This window comes from Nymphalis io, chromosome 28 (assembly GCF_905147045.1).
Source record: "Nymphalis io chromosome 28, ilAglIoxx1.1, whole genome shotgun sequence".
Classification (NCBI taxonomy): Eukaryota; Metazoa; Arthropoda; class Insecta; order Lepidoptera; family Nymphalidae; genus Nymphalis; species Nymphalis io.
The window spans coordinates 7,173,004-7,196,231 of record NC_065915.1 but is presented as its reverse complement, the minus strand read 5'-3'; the positions used below and the strand labels follow the sequence as shown (position 1 = coordinate 7,196,231).

The window sequence follows — 23,228 nt, the reverse complement described above, 5'->3', positions numbered from 1 at the left end:
CATTATGTCAAAACAAATACATTACTATTTGTATCTCTGAGAAATTCTACATTTAAATGTTATATTCTACATTTAAAATGGAAGATTTTAATGATAATGTTAAATGAATAGGAATATTTAAGAAAATAGAATAAACTATAATTATGTAACTGTTTTGTTTTTTAATTCAAGTTTTAATATATAGTTTTACCTGGAGTAATATTTTTGTAGACAATCCTGCCAACAAAGGTTGTGCCTTGAACTTTGTCGCTACGTAGAGCTAATCTGCTAAAGACAGCACAGTCACGTAAGTAGTTATAGCTTATTGAATAGTATTTTATTCTATAAATGTTATATTTATTGAAATAGGAAATGAACATTTTTCATGAATCATTCAATTATCACCTGAATTCGATTACTTTTTATTAAAAACAGACCTTTTTACTTTTTGACTCGTTTCTTTAAACGTCTTCTTTAACTTATTTTGTCTTTAAAGACTTCAGTATTCTGTTGTCCCCGTAATTTTGACCGAATTCCTCATATCGGAATAATTTCCTGACTAGCTTTTGGAAACCGAACTATAACTGAATATTATTATGTTGTTTTTCAAAAAGCCGTTACACCTGTCACCGACAGGCGACAGACAATAGCTGTATCGAGCTGGCATCGAGCGACATACGAACAACAAAAGCGAGGTTACAATGATTCATTCATAATGTTGACTAATACTTCATTCAATGCGGCAAAATAAATTGACGCAAATTGAATCTTCACAAACTCAGCTATAGTTTGATTAATAAAGTAATTCAACAACGAAATAATATAAACATTGAATTAGCTTAAAGCCCAAAAGAAATATATCTAATTATTAATTCAATTTATTTTTCTCTTTTCTGACGTGATTCTATGCTATTTGAACGCAAAATATTCTGCCAATGTCACATATACAATTTAATAATTAAAATTTAAAGGATTTTGACAAACAAGGAAACTGAAATTGGCGGGTTTTAAGAAAAATGATAGTCAATGTCTAATAATTCGGTAGTCGGTTATTCATTTCTGAATGAATTTTCATAGCTTTTCGTTCGTTGTAACGTTAATTTTATACCGATTTATAAAATATAACGTTAATTATGTTTAAAGTATTTTTATTTATTTTTAACGAGCACAGTTACTTGTCCTTAATTTACTGCCAATCGATTAAACATAGGTTTTATTTAGTTAGATATAAATATATATTTTGTCTTTCTTTCAACATATTTATTTTACATTTATTTGTTAATACATTTTAGACGGACAAATGTCTTTCACTTTAAAACTGATATCCATTACGTCGTACTTTTTAAAAGGCTCATTACAGGCATCGTGTATTTAAATAATATAACCTTATCGATACAAACTGATTACTAGGTGGTATATCTATTTTTATTTCTCAAATGATTTGCTACAATTTAAAGATCAGTTCTCCAATTAAGAAAAAAAACTATTTTTTATCGCTTAAACCGAATAGAAAGTTTTTTAATTCATGTTATATAAAAAAGTGTCCTGTTTTCGTAAAAATATTATTTCTTGAATTTTGCACGATTTTTTGAATCGTGTTATTTTAGCGATACTTGTATTGGATTAAAACTGTTACAAAATAAAATATTTAAAAAGAAAAGATGTTTTATTTCAAAATATTTATTTTTGTCAATTATTATTAAGAACTAAGAATTTTATAGTATTAGTTCCCTTAGTGTGTAGGCGAAATTGTAATTTAATGTCAAAAAAAATTGTAACTATGAACTAAGTGATGGATGGACGTACGTTATAAAATAGTGCATTGTTGTATTATTTCATGTTAAAGCGATAGCAAAAAAGAATCGCACGCATAAGTACGTGGGTTTTGTCCCTAAATATAGTTTCTCGGTGATGATTATTTATGCATTCGCATTAAAATCCTGAAGATAATAAGATTTTCTTAGTTTTTATCATTCATAACCTATAATTATTAATCGTGTGTGCCAGCATCAGTTAAAAAAATGTCCCTATTTTCGATAAAAAATATCGACTCGTCGACAATGTAAACAAATACATACGGAGTCTAATAAATGCCTAAAGTGCTTCGTTATTTATAAATATGTTATTTTAATTTATTCTTTCTCCTATTTGTAATTTCCTAATGACAATACCACTTAACATTCTTTTTGAATTTATATTATGCATTCCGAATCAAGAGGTTAACATAGAATAGAAATACACGTGGCGACCATACTTTACTAATAATTTAATTGAGCGTTTTAGACAAAATCTGATCGGAATGCACCATCGATAACGTAAACAATAACAAACAATGGGTTTTTGGGTGAAGTTGGAAAACAAAAAAATATTTTAATCAAAAAATTTTTTTAATAAATATTAAAAAGTAAAATTTTAAAAATCTCGGCTCGTTTCGATCAAATCCTGAAAATTATCTATCTCGTCAAAAAAAGGAGGTGGCGGGTGGGGGTAAATAAAACTTCAGTCGGATATAAAAGCAGGCGTGTATTAGAGCGCGTGCGCGTGGCGGCGCTCGGCGCCGAGCGCGTGCGCGGCGAGCGGGCGCGCGCGCGGCGCGGCGCGGGCGGCGCGGTACACGTGCGGCGGGCGCAGCGCCGGGCGCGCGCGGCTCCTGCGGGCGCCCTCGTGTATTACTACTTCGCAGGAGACCATAGTACCGACCGAAACCAAAGCTTTTTTTTCGAATTGTCTAGTTGCCGTTGGCCGGGCTGGCCTCTCCGGCGTCACCGGGCGGAAAAAATTCTTATGTTTTACTAGTAGTACACTCGTATGTTTTCTCCGCTCCCGTTTCCATTGTGACTTGTGTTTGAATATATTTCTTTCTTTCGAAGTATTACATTTGGGAGTATAAATAAAATTACCCGACTTCTTGCCAATTGAGCCTTAATTATTTTACTGGTGGGAGAGCTTCGTGCGAGCTCGTCTGGGTAGGTCCCCCCCGCTCATCAGATATTCTCCCGCAAACAGCAGTACTCGGTATTGCTGTGTTCCGGTTTGAGGGGTGAGTGAGCCAGTGTAATTGCAGGCACGAGGGACATAGCATCTTAGTTCCCGAGGTTGGTGACGCGTTGGTGATGTAAGCGATGGTTAACATTTCTTACAATACCAATATCTATGGGCGTCGGTGACCACTTACCATCAGGTGACTCATATGCTCGTCCACTTATCTATTCTATAAAAAAATTGCGATGTATGTATTTTACGAAAATATTATTGATTAATGTACCATATGACGTATAAATATACTCACCCGGTCCAAATAGTAGGTAACTGTGGGTCATTGGATAGTGACAGCTGGTCTGCTAAGGACGACCGTATCAGCTCCTCGGCGAAGCACTTCATAGCCGTTAGTAGCACTTTGTGTACCGCACTGGAATACAAAATATATACATGTCGCAGAATCAAAGATAAGGCACCATAATTTAAGTACAACGTCGTCTATAAGCGATTCTCGGAAACGTCAAGTAGTACGCTCGAGTAAGGTCGATGCAGGAATTCGGAGTGCCCACTTGACTTTTTTTTATTTTTTTATAGAATAGATAGGTGGACGAACATATGGACCACCTGATGAGTTAATGAATAATGAGTTGTTAATGGTTTGACATCGGACACTTGAGGTTTGCTGAACGCTCTCGTGCAGGGGACTTGGGAGAGGGACTCCGGGGTGAACGGTCGTCTTCTTGTATCGAACTTGCTGCGTTTCCAACCACTTTAATCGGCGTGGTTAATTGTTATATTGTGATTAAATTTGTGAACAAATAAACAGTTGTACGAGACTGAACTTTTACTTTGCGCCTACAACATGTCTGATAACGGCTCCGATAACGAGTTGCCCCACGTAATCAATACCACCCCGATATATATACATATATATATGTATGTATTGATACTCACTTTGAAGGATGAGTGAGCCAGTATAATTACAGGCACAAGGGACATAACTTCTTAGTTCTCAAGGTTGGTGGCGCGTTAGTGATATTAAAACTAATTAATATTTCACAGTGCCAATGTTTATGGATGGTTGTGACCACTCACCATGATGTGATGTCAAGTGACCCATTTGCCCGTCAGCCTACATATAATAAATATTTTAAAAAAAACATACCTATAACTATATCCGCTCCCTATGTTCTCATTCCGCAGTTCAATTCCAATATCAGCACAAATTTTTTCAATGTAATAAAACATTAATTTTTCATCCTTATCAACTGGTAACGTTTTCAACGCGACTTCCGTTTCCGTTTTAACATTTTCCACTTTTACCGGCGCATCTATATTTACGACGTCGATCTCTTCGTCCGAATCGCACAAGTCGAGTGTTTCTGAAGAATTACAATCGACATATTTTTCACTATCGAACAAAGTTAGGCTGCTGATGTCCGAAGCGTTCGGATATAACTTGCGAATATTGGATTCTATTTGCCTCGTGTTTTCCAAATCGTTCCACGACGACCATTCATTTGTTTCCATATCCGGTTCCTTCTGGATATTTTCGGATAGAACCGGATAGTAGCCGTGTAATCTGGAATATACTAAAATTTGCTTCGTCCGCCAAACGCTCGACGGGTCGGTTTTGAAACGTTCTGCGAGCATTTTGTTGATCAATTTCGCTCGAGACCACTGAAAAATGAGTAATAGGAATTATCATACATACTCGTATATATTATTTTGATAGTATAAGTATATAGGCTTATATATATGTGTTATAAACGAAGTGATACTTGAGCGGAGTTAAGTATTAAAATCCATGTGTTTAATGGGTTAAAAAAAGTGGATCAACGATGACCTTAATTTTTGTTTTTTAATACCATTCAATTATAATATTAATATCCCACAGCTGGGCTAAGGTCTCCTCAACTAAGGTGGGCCGGCCGTCAGAGCGTCACGGTAGCATGCGTAAGCGATCCCGTGGCGCTCGTCGTTAAGATGGAAAGGGTACCGCTGGTTTTTTAGTGGGTATTCCGATGTTCGGGGCGCACTAGACGCCTTGGACACCGGCGAGCTCCACAAACCCCCCCTCTGGGGGGTACGTGGAGACCACCGTGGGGGAAACGCGTAATGCGTTTTTCCAGCGATAAAAAAAAAAGGTTTCCTCAACTAATGAGGTGGTTTCAATTATAAATAAATTAAAATAACTACAAAAGGTGCCTCGAATGGCCGTCATATTTCTTATATATTGTAAACTTTATAAATGATTAACTAAACATATGGACTTTAAGGGAGAATTGTTTTTGATTGATTGGTGATTATTTTCAACTTATCAATATATACGCAGGCGTAAATTTGACTAACGGTGATTTTGGAAAACGCTCTTTAATAGTGTTATCTTAGCATTTATGGCGGGTCGGTTGGTTGGTAAATACTTGCCTTTCACGCCAAAGGTGTGGGTTCGATTCCCACCCAGGACAGACATTTGTGTGAATGCACATGTCTGTTTGTCCTGAGTCTGGGTGTAATTATCTATATAAGTATTTATTTACAAAAGAAAAATAGCTTTGCTTAGTTCGGGAATATGTTGGCCGTGTGTGAATAATGTCCCAGGATATTATTATGATTAAAATATAATCATTCACACACCCGATCCCATTAGATAATCACTTAAAACATTTACAACCTAATAAAACATGACGGTACCTCCATATTTCTCCGTTTAGCGAAGTCCAACTTCCAATATTTCTCATCGTTCTCCACGACGAACGGCAGACACTGAACGAAGTCCGGATTCCTCGCTTCCTCACTTATTAACGGTATATTCTTCAACAAGTAACTAACAATCACACGCGTACACGTAAACTTTTTTATAACGGTTTTAAGATTATCACAAAGGGACACACCGTTCATTTCATCCGTTACATTACATTTTTTATCGAACGCTCTCCAATTAGTCGCTAGATAACAATGATCGTTTTCAATATGATTCAATTCGTTTCTACGTTGAATCTTTTCAGATTCTACATCTCTCTTAAGTAGATTCTTGATCTCGGGCTTCAATAGTGAAACTGGTTTCTTATTTCTTACATGTTTCAAACCGTTCGTTTTGATCGGACTTATTTTAGCTGTTTGCGTATCACCTTGAGAATTAATAATTATTTCCTGTACTTTACTCAAATCTAGATTCCTATCCATTTCTAGATAATATATTTTTCTAGTTGATGGATCCATGTATTTCATTATTCGCTTCTTAGGTTTATTGTTTTCTGTTGGGGGATCTTCTAACTTTACATGTATATTGCTAACTTGGTCGTGATCACCATTAGCTGTTATGTGTTTATCATCGTTTACTTCCGTTATGTGTTCAGTTTCATTGATTTCATTGCTTTGGTTGTCTTCTGGTTCCGTTTTGATGTTCTTAACGAACATTTCGTCCACGTTGACTTCTGTCGTGTCTTTTGAGAAGAAATCGAGCCAGCTGTCGTTCTGTTCTACTTTCGTTTCACTCGGATCGCATTTGGCCTCAGGAGGTTCCTCTTGCTTTATTTCCTCTGCCGGTTTTAGAGTCATCTGTTCCTCGTCAGCTTTGTATTCAAATTCTAGCATTTCTTGCGTACTGTATAACCAAACGTCCGCTACCGTTTCGGCGCCTAAAAATTAATATGATTTCATAAAAATAATGGCTATAATTGATTATTAAGTAAAGTAGCAGCACATAAATGCCCCATTGCTGGGCAAAAGCCTCGCCTCCTTTTATGGACAAGAACTGGAGCTTATTCCACAAAGCTGCTCCAGAGCGGGTTAGTGACGCATGTGGCAGAATATCTCAATTATGATCGATTCTTTACACTGAACCATCTTAGAGCCTTATTACAGAAGTGTTGCGTCGAGAAAACTTCCGTCTATGGGCAAACGTGACTGCTCATCATGAGACCCCTGGCCAGTCTGCAGTTTGGTTGGTCTAGGTTACCCCTGGGTTTCAGGATGACTATAGAGGGTTTAGCGACGTCGGGTACCGACCGAGGGTCTGCAGGCCGGTGTAGTGGCGGTCCAGCTTGATGGTGTGCGTGAGCGTGGCGGGCCGGTTCCGGTCGGGCAGCGCGAAGTGCAGCGTCACGCGCGCCGGGAACTCGCCCCAGCCGCGCCGCGACACCTGGAACGGCGGCTTGCTGGCCGCGGCGTGGTCATCCCTTTTAGTTAGGTCACTTCCGTTTGTTGACATGGCCGAGATGGCCCAGTGGTAGGAGCACGTGAATATAATAACCGACGATTGTGGGTTCAAACCCGGGCAAGCAAATATTCTTTATTGTGTAATCGATTTACTTAGAACTTGTTATTATCAATGCGTGTGTCTAATTTCACTAAAATTCTCTATCGATCGCCTCGATGTGAAATATATTAAAAAAATGTCAACAGCCTGTGAATGTCCCACTGCTGGGCTAAGGCCTCCTCTCCCTTTTTGATGAGAAGGTTTGGAGCTTATTCCACCACGCTGCTCCAGTGCGGGTCGGTCGAATACACATGTGGCAGAATTTCAGTGAAATTAGACACGTGCAGGTCTCCTCACGATGTTTTCCTTCACCGTAAAGCACCAGATGAATTATAATGACAAATTAAGCACATGAAAATTCAGTGGTGCTCGCCCGGGCTCGAACCCACGATCATCGGTTAAGATTCACGCGTTCTTACCACTGGGCCATCTAATAAATTGTAAAAATAAAAAACATTCCCGCTGGGAACGGTCCCGCGGCGACTCACTCGATGTGCACGGTGTGGTGCGGCGCGTACGAGTGGTGCAGCTGCACGGACACGGCGCGCAGCACGCGCGACACGTCTGCGCGCGCGGGCGGCCCGCGCACGTACAGCAGCCACTTGTGCGTCGAGCGGTCCGCGCGCGACGCGGGCGGCGCGTACTTCGACGTGTTGCCTGCCGACGGGCACCGCTCTGAGACTCACGTATTTGCTGATAGATATTCGCCAAACCGCACCGTTCGGGTCGCACTCGGCGCCTTGGACACCGTCGACCCCCACAAACCGTACTGTTCCCGTGGGAGAAACGCGTAATGCATTTTTCCAGCGTTAAAAAAAAGTATGATTGCACGAGGGACGTAACATCCTAGTTCCCGAGGTTGGTTGCGCATTGGCGATGTAGGCGATGGTTGACATTTCTTACAATGTCTATGGGCATGGTGATTTACCATCAGGTGGCCGAAAAGTTCGTCCGCCTACTTATTCAATAAAAAAAAAAAAAAAAAAAAAACAATAAAATAGCTCACGACATCGTTTATAATAGAAAAATATTCCACTTAACTAGTAGTTAAATTTTTAATTTTGCAACAACTTCGCTGACATTCAAAACGCCATCTTTACGTTTAAATCTCGACCAATAATATCATCTCAATTCAAGGTCGAAGTTGTTTATTTTTTTTTTTCTTATCTTACTATTGGAATGGATAATATTTATTGTAATGTCTTTTAAAGAATCCTCATTACAAACCGATGTTAACTCGTCAAATATATCATCATCATCATCATCATCACCAGCCGAAAGACGTCCACTGCTGGACAAAGGCCTCCCCCAAGGATTTCCACGTTGGCCGATCTTGCGCTGCCCGCATCCAAGTCAAATATATACTTAACTTGAATTAAAGTACATCTTAGAAATGCCCTTAAAAAAATCTCACCTATAATAATTCTATATCTGTGTTTCTTTTTATTTCTTGTGATTTCGTCAAACGTGACCACGTTGTTGACCTTGGGGTCAATCTGTCGTGGTATCTTCTTAGGTCTACTGGAGCACGGCTCTTCTTCTTCCATCTTCTCTATGCTGGGCCGCAATGATATTGTTGAATCAGCTGATATTGTGATGTTTTTCGTTTGAACCATCGCCTGAAATAAATTAAGCTAAATCATTTTTTTTATCTATTTAACCATTTTTAAAGGTGTTTAAAAAAAATTTTTTTTTTTTATAAAATAGGAAGACGGACGAGCATATGGGCCACCTGATGGTAAGTGGTCACCAAACGCCCTTAGACATTGGCATTGTAAGAAATGTCAACCATCGCTTACATAGCCAATGCGCCACCAACCTTGGGAACTAAGATTTTATGTCCCTTGTGCCTGTAATTACTCTGGGTCACTCAAACTTCAAACCGGAACACAACAATAATAAGTACTGCTGTTTTGCGGTAGAATATCTGATGAGGGGGTGGTACCTACCCAGACGAGCTTGCACAAAGCTCTACCAATGCCTCAATATTCTACGGTGTACTAGTGCCAAGTGTGTCTCTTGTAAAAAGTGACTCGTAATTGCACCCAGTGCTCATAAATTGTAAAACAAAACAAGTAACTGCCTTCAAATATCCCACTATTGAGCTCGGCCGCCTTCTAAAAAGCCTACCTTTCCTGCATTTCGTCATACATATTTTCATAACTCAGAAAAAATAGCATAAAAATGCAATTTCTAAAGTTTTATATTATATAAAAACCTAATGTTTTATATTATAAAGAAATAGGGTGGCTATTTTAAAGCTATTTTTCTATTTCTTTATAATATAAAACATTAGGTTTTTTTGGGCAACTCCCAAAATAATCAATACTCACAGAATAATCCTTCCTCGCTTTGTTCCTGGGCTCCCTCGACCTGAATATTTCTTCTAAATCGACTGTTTGTTTGCCGACTAGCTTACGAACTGACGGATGAAGACGACGTTGACTCTCACGGAGTATTGACGATACCTGAAGAAAATAGGCAGATTAACATCTGGACCATGTACAAGGGAAGTATAACAGAATTAAAAACTAGCCCTGATGAAATTCATCTTCCTTACAATGAAATTCACCAAGGCAGTCAATCTCATGGACTCAATTACTTCTTAAATGTACCAAATATATATATTAGTTCTATCAAAATAAATGATTTGTTTTAGTAGCTTAAGCTTGATTATTTTGCTTAAATACTATTTTACAAATTTTTTTGCTGAACTGATGGTAGTTATTTGCACTGGTTTTGGTTAAACTATTTATGAATACCATTTTTAAAACTTACTTCCGATCTAGCTCTGGGTTCAGTCTGTGCGGCCACCTCGTCTTCAATTTGACTGCCACTGAGTTGTAACTTTTGATCCCTATAGTAATTATTTACTAGCGAGTATCGAACTTGGTGTAGATATCTTCTAGCGGTGGTCATTCTGGAATGAAGATAAATATATCTTATATATATGTAAGAGGCAATTGCCAGAGTTAAGTAAACAGTAACAGGTTCTAAATGTTCTACTCCTGGACAAAGGTCTTCACTTCTTGTGAAGTCTCTCTTCAAATGTGTGGAGCTTCTTTTTTGAGATACTAAAAAACCGTTGAGTGTTTACTACCAAATCTTTTCAAGTCAGATGTATTTGTTAGCGAACCTGTAGTTGTTTTTTTACCCTAAATAAGTATTTTTAATGCTTCTATATTTAATAAAAATTTCAACTTTTATCTACAACCCCACTCTCATAAACAGTCACAGTTACACAACTATATCTAGTTTTGTATAAATTTTTTTTTAGAGTGGAAGGCAGACGATCATATGGGCCACCTGATGTATATTTCAGATTGTTATATTATATTTAGTCATATGGATTTTCTTTAAAGAAATTATTCAAGTCAATAGAATTTATTAGATTGCTAGCCTGAATATAGCACTAGACTAAAAGAGATATGCATGTTTATTTCTTTATTCGGATATATATATACTGTGTGATATATAAAATATAGTACTTTGAAGTTTCTACTTTTGGCACATATATACTTGTAAAATTGTTTCTACGATTCATTACCTGAATCAATATGGTCCATTGTATACAATACATTTGGCCTAAAGATTACAGATTAAAACTCAGGTGCAAGTGATCAAAGGTGAAACAAAAACATGAGGAAACCTGCCTGAGTCGGTCTGGTACATATGTAACCAACCTGTGCTGGGCCAGCATTGTGGAGTAAGCTTATTAAAATGTACATCAATATATTTAATAAAAGATTGCATAGAGAAGTTTTTAAGTATAATCTTATGTTTCATATACTTAAATTGAAATTTGTAGATATTATTAAAAATTGTGCTAATCCTTATTTATTTAGGAGAATTATAGGCTATATAAGGTCTTGTTACATCCCTTAGTAATGGATAAGCAATCGTAAATGTTAACCAAATCCAAACTTATCATATTTAGTGTACTTTATGGAGCATATAAAATAGACATGTACTACTAATAGAACGCAAGCAAAGACGGGGCATAGCCAGTATTTATTGTAAAGTTAAAATTAATAAAAGTATATATAAAAACAACACATGTTTTCGTACAGTCACATGTTAGTATGTATATATCGATTTTTTTTTCTCCTAAACAGTTTATGTATATAGAATTGGGTTAATAACATATATTATAAGCTTAAAATAAACTAACCTTTGATCTATAAGTGTTACTTCATTTTCTCTTATGTTTAATTCATTCTTGAATTCGCGGTGAATTATTTGTTTGATTTTTACAATTTTCTCCTCTTCGGAAAGGATTGGCGCCTCCTCTTTAATATTAGTTAACGTCTCAGGATAATCCGGATCGTGATATTCCTCGTTATGTTCCATTTTTATCTAATTAACACTAATAAAAACGTAAAAAATTACTTCTAAAAAATCAGAAAGTTATTGAATTATTTGTAATATTAATCACTGAATACACGCGAAAGTTGTTTTATCACATTAGTTTCACAGCCCCTGTTGGTGGGAGTTTAATTTAATAAAATAATTACAAAATAATAAAAACAATTCGTTTTTAACCAATTTCCGCGATTTGACAGGGGTAAGGTCAACAACCGAGTCATTAGGGTGGGATTTTTTTTCACGTTCCAATACCTGATATGCGCATAATATGGGGTGGTATGACGAACATTGAATGTCATTGACAAGGTCTATGATAAAATTATTTATTTAATTGATAAACTGCGTTGAATATTTTTATAAAATTCATTTATATGTTATAAATAGAGAAAATATAACAAAGTTTGTGTAAAAAGTTGTTATAAAAGAGTATATTACATTTACATTTATATAATATTGTCTTCTTAATGTGTAAATATCATTAGTCACGATACAATTGTTGAATAACAAATATGAAATCTTCTAAAACCTCTGTATATGAGTGAAGAATTTTTGATATTTCAAAAGATGTCAAATAACGTTCGAACTTGGTAACACATTAAAAAATATATATATATCAAAATATGAATGTTGCAACATTTCCAGTCCATGCGTCACAGTACGGTGACGTTCGCCATCACAATTTTCAGTAACAAACAAAGTTTTCCACGACGAAATCTAGAAATTCATTAGTGCCGTTGCTGAAGCGCAGGCAGGGCAGCGTCGAGCGTGATGTAAGGGCTCGTTACGAGCGAGCGTCCATGTCCGATTCGCAAGCGATAGGCCAAGGGGCCATGTTAGATACACGTAGGCATTTTTTCTACCCTGACAGCAGTAGTGACACAGAAGAGTACAGAAGGGACGCAGAAGAACGTCGTAAGCGTCTTTCTAAGCGTAACGGACCAGGCTTAAGAAGAGTTATATCAAATATGCCACCAAAAAACCAAGCAACCAACGCACCGATGCCGTCAACATCCAGTCAGGAACCGCCGAAAAATGGGCAAAAAAATCAGTTGTGTGATGATAGAATTACTCTTGTGGTGGATAACACTCGATTCGTGGTCGATCCAGCTCAGTTTACCGCTCATCCAAACACAATGCTGGGGAGGATGTTTAGTTCTGGTAAGTCTTAAAACCATGTATTACCTCATTTTTATATTAGAAAAACATGTTCAAATTAATATACAATAGAGCCTTACTACTGGGTAAAACTAGACCTGGTAGAATGTTCTTTAAAAGATATTTCTTGATATTTCTATAAAAGATCTTTAAAAGGTATAAATATTTTAGTGAATTTCGTGGTATGTTATTCTTTCAGTTTAATTATATCTTCAATTGTATAAAATTAATATGTTGATATTAGTTTTAAAGCTGCAGATATAGGATTAACAAAACAAAACATGTATTAAGCTTTATCATATATTGTTTAATGTTGCCTGATTAACTTCCATTAATTATTAATTAGGCATCCAATTTAGTTTCTCTGAACTGTTGTGTAATAATTAATTTAAATACAATAAAAAAGGTTTGGTAACTAAATAAATATTTACACAATATTAAGAAACGTCTGATTGCGTAAAATTATCACACTGATAAAGAAATTACGACTTGTTTGTCTATGACTGTATAAGATAAAAATTCAAAACAAACACACTTTAAACTTCCTCATTCATTGAATACCTTGAAAAGCGTGACCTTATGCTGATATAGAGAACTGAAGAATGTGTCCAAAGTAGTATGTACGCTAAAATTATACATATTATTACATGAAAGATAATCTATATGATCAAAAATAAATGTTTGCATGTTGTGATGAAACTGGCAAGGTGTTTTGAGTGTACTCCTCTAATGAATCTTTGTCTAAAACATTTCTATAATATAATTCTTCTATATAGAACCTTATTTTATTTGTGCGAAGTTGGGATGGGTTGCCAGTATATTACATAAAACTGATGTTGGTATATATTTGATATTAATAGACTTCAATTGATCATGTTGTCAAGTATATTCATTCAATAAGGACCATCAGCGATCACTACACATACATTACACATGAACAATAAAAACATATTCAGACTTAATATAAAGTGCACGACTCTTCAAGACGGCCACAACATGCATTTTCAAAGTATAAATATTTTTAGAATATGAATTTTTCCATGGATAAGGTATACATATATATATATATATTTATTACCAAAAAGTCTGCCTGAAAATGTATTGAATGCCTCGCCTGACCGAGTCGTGTTGGATTGCCGTTCCATCGGATCATGAGAGTGAGAGGCTAGAGAGTGCACCCGTGCTTATGCATACACAGGTGTCTTATATGTCTTGCGCAATTACTCCCCAAAGACCGCCCAAGCCGAAATGAAAAAGGAGGACATCATGTAAGACAAGCAATGGCAGCTATACATATCAATTAAATATATATTTGCCTATTATAAATTAGTAAATATCGACTTTATTTCGCACTAAATTAAATATATCACTATACTTTAAAATGAGGCAGTCAAGGAACCGGATGTTCGTTAAATAATAATAATAATATAGAGTAAATTAAATAAACAATATATTTTATAGAATATATTTCGGAGTGTGCTCAGGAACTATTTGATTTGGTTCCCGGGTCACCGTTTTACCACAGGACTGCGAAGCATCGTAAAGATCTGCAGCCGTACGTAGTTGACATATCTAGACACGTACGAAACGATTTGCTTCCTCATTTCTGATACGCAATTCTAAGGTCTGGAATATGGGTACCTTCAAGTTAAGAGTGAATAGGCATCTTCTAGGCAAGCGCGCTCCACCTTAGACTGTATCTTCATTTTCCATCAGGTGTGATAACAGTAAAGCGCTAGCCTCTTTATTAAAAAAAAAATTATATATAACAAAGAAGTATTTATATGTGCCATACAAGTGAGCGGCTGCGGGGAGGGGGCGTGACATCATTATCGTTATAATAAGATAGAGTCATGCCGTTTGACGTCACGGCGTACGAGTCGGCTTAACACTTAAGGTGCACCAAGATATGTTTTACTTTTAAAATAAAATTATTAAAACAAAATAAATTCGTGTGATCGTAATACTTATAGCCTAAACCCAATCATGACTTTCATTTATTTATATTGTCTACAGATAAACAATTAAACAGTAAACTATTCGTTTTTGTCGCAGTTTCTTGTAAACTCATAACATTTACTTGATGTTAGGGCTTCGTTCAAGCCTGTCTGGGAAAGGATACAACCTAATCATCTATTCTACCGCAATTTAGTCTTGTTGTGTTCCGGTATGAGGGTTGAGTAAACCAGAGTAACTACAGGTACAGCAACAAGGGTTCCTCCTGATTGACCCATAAAGCCAGTCTGGGTATGGGATCCGGGCTAGTTCCTCCCTGGCAAGTTAGCTTGCCCTGTCACAAGTTTTGGCCCGAAGGCCAGGGTCATAACTGATCCAGTGGACACTAGAGGCACAAGGGACATCTTACAATTAGATGCAAAGGTTGGTTGCGCATTGGCGGTGTAAGAATTGATTAATATTCCTTAAAGTACCCAATGTCTATGACCTTTTTGACAGTCTTGTCTATTATAAATAAATAAATTTAAAAAAAGTTTTAATTCTTCGGTTGAAATTCTAGTTCGCATTTCAGACCCCTTGCTAATTGTTACTAACTAATTGTTCTTTTTGATCTATCCCTCTGGTCCGGCGCTATTGTTATGATACCAACATCAATCACCATCAATACCAACGGTCCAGTCCCTCCTCTGAACACCATTCGGGATTTTTTGATTTTCTATATCTGGTTTTAAACTGTTTATTTGTCCAGGTTTGAAATATTATCCGAATTATAAAAAAAATGAGTATAAGAACGTAACTAATTTTTCATGTAATGGCAGGTTAAAATTCCAATAATTTTTTGCGAGCATGTGTAATGATAGCTAGAATAGTTATCATAGTTAAGAATGTACTTCCATTCTTTATTTTAGTATTTTTCTGGAGGCAGACTGGCATATGAGCCTCTTGATTGTTAACGGCCACCACCACCATAGACATTGGCAATGAAAGAAATATTAACCATCCCCTATACCGGCTGTGGTAAGAACGCGTTAATCTTAACCGATGAGCGTGGGTTCAAACCCGGGCAAGCACCACTGAATTTTCATGTGCTTAATTTGTGATTATAATTCATCTCATGCTTTACGGTGAAGGAAAACATCGTGAGAAAACCTGCATGTGTCTAATTTCACTGAAATTCTGTCACATGTGTAACCCGCACTGGAGCAGCGGGACATTCGCAGTGTAATAAGCTCCAAACCTTCTCCTCAAAAAAAGGGAGAGGAGGCCTTTAGCCCAGCTGTGGGACATTCGCAGGCTGTTACGGTATACCGCCAATGCGCCACCTTTGGGAACTAATATATTATGTTCCTTATGCCTGTTCCTGTGGTTATAGTTTCTTACTCACCCTTCGAACTGGAACAAACCTATAAGTATTTTTGCTTGGCAATAAAACATGTAATCAAACATGTGTCAAGCAATACACCCAAGCAATATATATGGCACGAAGTGTCTCGTACGATAAAATGTACAAATATACGTAAGTCATAAGTATTTTATTAAAAAAACATATATGAGATTAAAATAAAATTATAATAAAAAAGGGTTGACCTTCAATCTGAAAAACGTCGTTGCGATCTTCTCGTCCTGTTTTATATTTTTATACATGGCTACCCTAGTTATTACCCGTAATAAAATTATGTTGTAACGTCTTTGTGCGTCACGTATTATACATTGATCTAATTAGTGATTTACATTTAGTATTTATCATAATGAGTAGTTAATTTACATTTATTAAAGTAATTAATCGAAGTTAATTCATTCTTTGTGCCACAGATAAATAAAATGCCAATATAAATTATTTGTGTCATAAAGGCAGGCTCTTAGGCAATGATCTCAACATGTTCTGCCAAAAAATGGCTCTGTTGAGACTTTTGAAATTTGAGTATAATAGATACAATAAGAACTGCGAATTCTTTTTGTCATTGAAAAAAAAGGAATAAATTTTACACTTACAACTAATAGAATTTTTTATTTTTAATTAACAAAAAATCGTTTTGTTATAATTCTATTTTTTTAATTTCAGAAAACTATCAATTTAATTTTTTATTATACTTAAAATATTTTCGTAAACATTAAAAGCTTTACTTACAAACGATGTTTAGCAATTATCAATAAAAAAAGAGAGAAATCGGTGTTTAACTAAAGCAACTAAAAGCAACGTTTATAAGTAAGGGTGTAATAGAAAGAGTGCACTCTTTCTCTCACCATCGATTCGACATTCGAGAGAAGACAGCATTGACTGATCACCCTTTAAGCATTATTACAAATAAAAACGTATGCCCCTAAGTTCAGAAATCGAACGATCTATTTTAAACAAAATATAACCTAACCTTTATAGTTAATAACGGTAAAAGTCCCACTGCTGGGTTAAAATCCCCTAACCACGTTGCTCCGATGAGGGCGGCGGATGCCCATATTCTCCACCACCACAGAACACTAGATAAGTCATAAACACAATTTAAGCACATGAAAATTCAGTAGTGTATCTCGACTCTAATTCCTGTACAGTCCTCTCCCTTTTTGAGGAGAAGGTTTGGAGCTTATCCCACCACGCTGCTCCAGTGCGGATTGGTGGAATACACATGTGGCAAAATTTCAATGAAACACGACGCTGCCAGGTTTCCTCACGATGTCTTCCTTCACCGTATTCTATACAATATGACGCAAAAGGAAATAGCAAACATGAAATTACTCATATAAGTGAGTAATTTGTGTTTATAATTCAACGCGATAATATTCCGGCTTATCTTTGCTTAATATTAAAAGTCTCATCCGTGTCGTGGCTTATATTGTGAGGCTGTATTTACTGAGGCTTAAATTCCGGTTCGCAGCAGTAAATAGTTATTGTTTTTCTATCGCGATATTCTCGGTAGCATTCTACGTGCGTGCCTCGGAAATCACGTAAGGTCGTTGGTATTATACCTGAACTCAGGAGGATATAATATATATGTTAATAAAAATGAATGTTTGCTATGCGTTCCTAAACCATTCTTTTAATTGCGATGAAAGGCGAATGATTCTGTGTACCTATGTTTATCCATCAATATAAACGTGCAAAGCCGGGACGAGAGTCATATGTAAATACTGAGATACATATACATATGTATAAAGGAAATTTGTTTTTATCGGAAATGCAGGTGAAGTTTTTCAGGCAGACACAAATTAATATCAAATAAGACGATATACACTTCAGTTCAAATTAAAAATGTATACATGTTTTGCAAAATTACGTTTCACCAAGTACAAGGAAAGACGGGCTTGACATTCCTTCTACCTAACCGTTTAATGCGTTCGTTTCCCCAGTAGTCGGTGTTTGTACGTTATTCTCCTTTTACAAATCGATTAAATCGTCTATGAATAAAATTAATAATAAAATAAATTCTTCAATGCACCATTATATATAAATACACATACATATATATTAACACCACATATCATAAGCCACGACTGCCTGTCGTGTCTGTCTGAACGCGATAATCTTAAAATCTATCAAATAGATTTTAATACGGTTTTCACCAATTGATAGAGTAATTCGTGAGAAAGTTTTTGGTGTATAATTCATTCAAGGCTTTGAGTAAATTGATGAAATATAACGATGATTATGAAATATTTGGGAAAAAATCATGACGACTGGGAATTTTAATGTCGTGACTACGAAACAAATAGTTATTTAATATGTATATGTTATGTATTACGATATAAACATTCGATTTAGACTTAAATATATAATTGACAAACGTTACTATAAAAGATATATATATAACTTATATAAATTGGATTTTACGAACATCCATGATTTGTCATTTCAAAGTTACCGGTTTGAAATGACCTTACCGTATAATATATGTATATATTCTATATGATAACCAACGAGTTGTAATCATAAGCTCTTTTATCACCTACATACATAATCTTGTATATAATAATATGCCTTATTTATTAATTTTTTTAACATCATCATCATCAACTCTTCCTCGTCCATTTCTGGACATATCTTCAGTTCCAATTTCCATCCGCTGCCAGACACTGCGTATATCGTTACTCCATCTGGCTGGATCGTGCTCCGCTTCGTTTATCAAGGCGTGGTCTCCACTCCAGAACACGTGTACTCCGTCGGTTTTTTATATATGCTTTCAATTAATTCATTGGTTAATATATAATCAAATGCTTTTTAATCTCCAGGTATAGAGTTCACCCATCCAAACGAGCGAGGCGAATACGAAGTGGCTGAGGGCATAACCGCTACCGTGTTCCGTGCTATCCTGGAGTACTACCGCGGTGGTACAATTAGGTGTCCGCCAACGGTCTCCGTTCAGGAGTTGAGGGAGGCCTGCGATTATCTGCTGGTGCCATTCGACGCTAACACTGTCAGATGTCAAGTGAGTTAATATATTATTAATTGATCATGGATGTGAATCTTAACCGAAGATTGCGGGTTCAAACCCAGGGAAGAAACAGTTTCATGTGCTTCATTTTTGAGCCTAACTTCAGTCACCGAACCAGTTGAGTATGCATAAGGCTCCATCTGATTGCCAGTTTCCGACTTTAAATAAAAGTATATATAAACTTTATATGGTCAAACACCTCATCTGTAGAGAAATAAAGTTTCTTTAACCCGATCTGCAATGGAGATTTTAAGCTTATCCTATCAGGGATATGGATGTGGCAGAATCTGACATATTCATTTTTGATATTATTATTATTTTTATAATATAGGTAGACGAATAGGCAGTTGGCCACTTGATGGTATGTGGTCACCACCGCACATAGACATTGGCGTCGTAAGAACCATTAACCATTAGTATTGTTTATTTTTAATATTAGTAAGTATTAATTATTATCTATACAATACAATAAACGCGTGAAAATTCAATGGTCCTTGGCCAGCTTCGAACTGGAGTCTTTAAATAATTATTTTTTAAATAAAATTCAAAACGACCATATTTCCAGAACCTCCGTGGTCTCCTCCACGAACTATCTAACGAGGGTGCCCGTCGACAGTTCGAGAGTTTTCTGGAAAGCCTCATCTTACCATTGATGGTGGAGTCCGCCCAGCGAGGCGACAGGGAGTGTCACGTCGTGGTGCTGCTGGACGACGACTCGGTGGAGTGGGACGAGGAGTACCCCCCGCAGATGGGCGACGAGTACAGTCAGACGGTGCTGTCGACCCCCTTGTATCGGTTCTTCAAGTACATCGAAAATAGGTATGTACCGTACCGTAACAGCCTGTGAATGTCCCACTGCTGGGACTCAGACTCAGAATAAAATAACTATGTTTTTAGGAAAAATTACAGGATACATTTAATTAATTTATATATTACTTATATTGTTGATATAAAATATACATATAATATGGATGAACGCATTTTTTTTGTAAATAATAGTTAGGCGAACCTGATGGTAAGTGGGCACCACCGCCCATAGGCGATTGTAAGATATATTAACCGTTCCTCACAATACTAATTCGCCACCAACCTGAGGAACTAAGGTGTTATGTCCCTTGTGTCCGCAGCTAGCTATTACTTTATTTTATAATATTTAGTATTTCTCACCTGTATGGCGATATTTTATATATTTAGATCAGTGATTCTCAAGCACTGTGCCGCACTTTTGTGTGCCGCGAAATTCTAAAAGTGTGTCGCCCAATTTTATACATGATTATATTAATATTATTAAAATTTAATTGGGATCGGAATCTATTTTACGCAGTGTGTATATATAGGTAAGGACAATGTCTGCCAGATTTTGCAAGTAATATATTTGACCCTGTAATTAATCAATATTATTACCGTTTCCAATGGAATAAGTTCCAAACCAGTCCACAAAAGGAGAGGAGATCTTAATCTAGCTGTGGAACACATAGAGGACGTTACTTAATTTTAATTCCTATTTCAGGGACGTAGCCAAACAAGTAATGAAGGAACGTGGCTTAAAAAAGATACGCCTCGGTGTGGAAGGCTACCCGACTTACAAGGAGAAAGTACGCAAACGGCCCGGGGGCAGAGCTGAAGTCATATACAACTACGTCCAGCGACCCTTCATCCACATGTCCTGGGAGAAGGAGGAAGCCAAGAGCCGGCACGTGGACTTTCAATGCTTCAAGTCCAAGTCCGTCACGAACCTGGCAGAGGCGACCGCTGACCCAGTAATCGAGCTCGAACCGAACAGAGCGAGGGAGGAGCTCGAGGTCCAAGATCCAGGGGAGGTACAGGAGGAGGAGCAGTGATTATTGGTACCGCGGAAAGCGGTCAGGATATTAATGGCATTCTTTTGCTGGTACTCGATGTGATTGGTACGGGGGGATTGAACAGTGATAGTTTGGTATTTAACGGTTGTGTTTAGTTGGAATTATTATTATAACGGGACGATTGTGAACTAGCGACGTGTTTGTCTGTCTGCTGTTGGGTGTAAATTGTGAGTGACACCTATCGAGACAAAATCGAGTCTGAAATAAATAATAAAGTCTAACGATTCAAGCTAATCATTCGCGGTCGACGGCCGCCATGTTTGTTTTCTGGTGACGTCAGAAAAGTCAACATGTTTTTTTAAATCGCTTGTGGCGCTTAAAGGGTTACATTGTCCATTTTCAATTCGCATATAAAGTGTAGTTTGTTTTATTTTAAAAGATATCGTTTTACATGATGTTTGATGTGCAAAATTAATAAAAAGTTTATGAATATCATGAAAATTGACAAATATATGTATTTTTTTCATGGAAAAGCTAGATGTCGCTGTAGTGCATCAACTTTTATAGTATAGAACCGGTTGCCATACATATTATATACAGGCAGGATAATGTTTGTCGAGTGTTGCAAGTGAAATATATTTGTGTAAAGAAAACGGATGCGAAAGAATCGATATGGTTATTTAAGTATTTGCACGTTTTTATACTGAAATGATAGTTAAGCTAAATTAATTGGAATATTAACAGTTTTTATAATGAAAATCGAATAAATATCGGTATAAGGGCTAACATCAAAATACGAGTAGAGGAATGGCGGAAAAGAAATAAGAAAATGATGTCGGAAATTAATAATAAATTGAATCATATAAAACAAAATTGAATTTTATTTAATACACGTTTAAATGGTAAAAATAAATTATTGGAAAATAGCTTATGTTGATGTGATATAATGAATCTAATAAAAACTTACATACTATCTGGTAATAATAAAATCATTTTTATTGTATACACATGGATCACCAGGACAAATATTAGACATTTCTAATAAAAAAAAAAAAAAACTTATAATTTAAGTTATCTGTGTAAAATCCTTATTTTACTTTCATAATACTTAAAAGTAATTATAATCGTTTGGTGTACATAAATTAAATTAAACTACGCTTTAGATAGATAGATGTGGCAATGGAAATATACACTGTTAATATTATTTCGGGACGTTCAAAATGGCGGCCATACCAGCTGATGCAAAATAACTCTTATAAGATTGTATTTAGAGATGGTTTTTGTATGTACTTTATGTTTATACATGGTTAATATTCAAATTTGCTAAATTCAAAATGGCGGTCACAACAGCTGATGCATAATATCTGCTCTTACGGCATTGTAATTAGAGTTGGTATTTGTACGTTCATTATGTTTATAGGAACGCTTATTATCTAATAGATAGATGATATACATTGAATATAATCCAATGGTGTTCTTTTTTATTATATTTCTGATAAATGTTTGGTGGTTTTATTTTTCCCTTTGTCCTTCTATCATAGCCTGGTACTATCGCGGTTTCTCACGCGGAAACTGAAGTAGATAAAATATAATTTTAAGAATATTGTACTTCATTTATTCATCATATATTTATCGTGCGAAGTGCAATTTTTATTTTTAATATCAATAATGTTGTTACTATTTAGGGAGACAGCGCTAGACTATTCTCAAAATCTATTTTTTATTTTTTTAATCTTAATTTGGTGTATTACACTAGCTGAGTCACTCCTAATGTAAATTTTTTAATCTTAATATATTTTATTACTTAAATTTATACTTTGATTGCTTGTGAATGTCATCGAGGTTGAATCTAAGTGAACATTTTTATATGATATATATCAACGGAGTTACTTATAAACGCTTAGCGGTTGATTATATAAACAATGCTGTGTATTCTACGTTTGAAAGTTTTTTTTTTTAGTATACGAAGGCGGAACTACTTACCATCTGACTACTTTACCAGTGACTACTTACCATCAGATGGTAAGTAGTCACTAATGCCCATAGACAGGCATTGTAAGAAATGTTAACTATCGCTTACATTGCCAATGCGCCACCAACCTTGGGAACTAAGATGTTTCTCTTGTGCCTGTAATTACACTGGCTCACTCACCCTTCAAACCGAAACACAACAATACCAAGTAGTTATATACTGCTGTTTAGCGGTAGAATGTCTGATGAGTGGGTGGCACCTACCAAGACGAACTTGCACAAAGCCCTACCACAAGAAAATCATTCAATAATAAAGGAAAGAGCGAAATCAGTATT

The 23,228-nt window shown here is 36.1% G+C and overlaps 2 protein-coding genes across 2 annotated transcripts; one reads left to right on the top strand and one right to left on the bottom strand.

The window, feature by feature from the left end:
* Positions 1-2,505: 2,505 nt before the first annotated feature.
* Positions 2,506-11,889, bottom strand: LOC126779038 (uncharacterized). The gene is made up of 11 exons (XM_050502787.1): positions 11,837-11,889; positions 11,391-11,585; positions 9,998-10,139; positions 9,553-9,687; positions 8,634-8,838; positions 7,708-7,876; positions 6,970-7,118; positions 5,653-6,599; positions 4,124-4,638; positions 3,269-3,388; positions 2,506-2,629 (listed from the first exon to the last, which is right to left on the bottom strand). The coding sequence occupies exons 2-11, from the start codon at positions 11,567-11,569 to the stop codon at positions 2,506-2,508; spliced, it is 2,685 nt and encodes an 894-aa protein (XP_050358744.1). The 5' UTR covers positions 11,570-11,585; positions 11,837-11,889.
* Positions 11,890-12,215: 326 nt separating this feature from the next.
* On the top strand, positions 12,216-22,423 carry LOC126779197 (BTB/POZ domain-containing protein 10). The gene is made up of 4 exons (XM_050503109.1): positions 12,216-12,742; positions 18,917-19,113; positions 19,685-19,938; positions 20,630-22,423. Exons 1-4 carry the CDS (start codon positions 12,382-12,384, stop codon positions 20,958-20,960), a joined length of 1,143 nt encoding a protein of 380 aa, XP_050359066.1. The 5' UTR covers positions 12,216-12,381; the 3' UTR covers positions 20,961-22,423.
* The last annotated feature ends 805 nt before the right edge of the window (positions 22,424-23,228 follow it).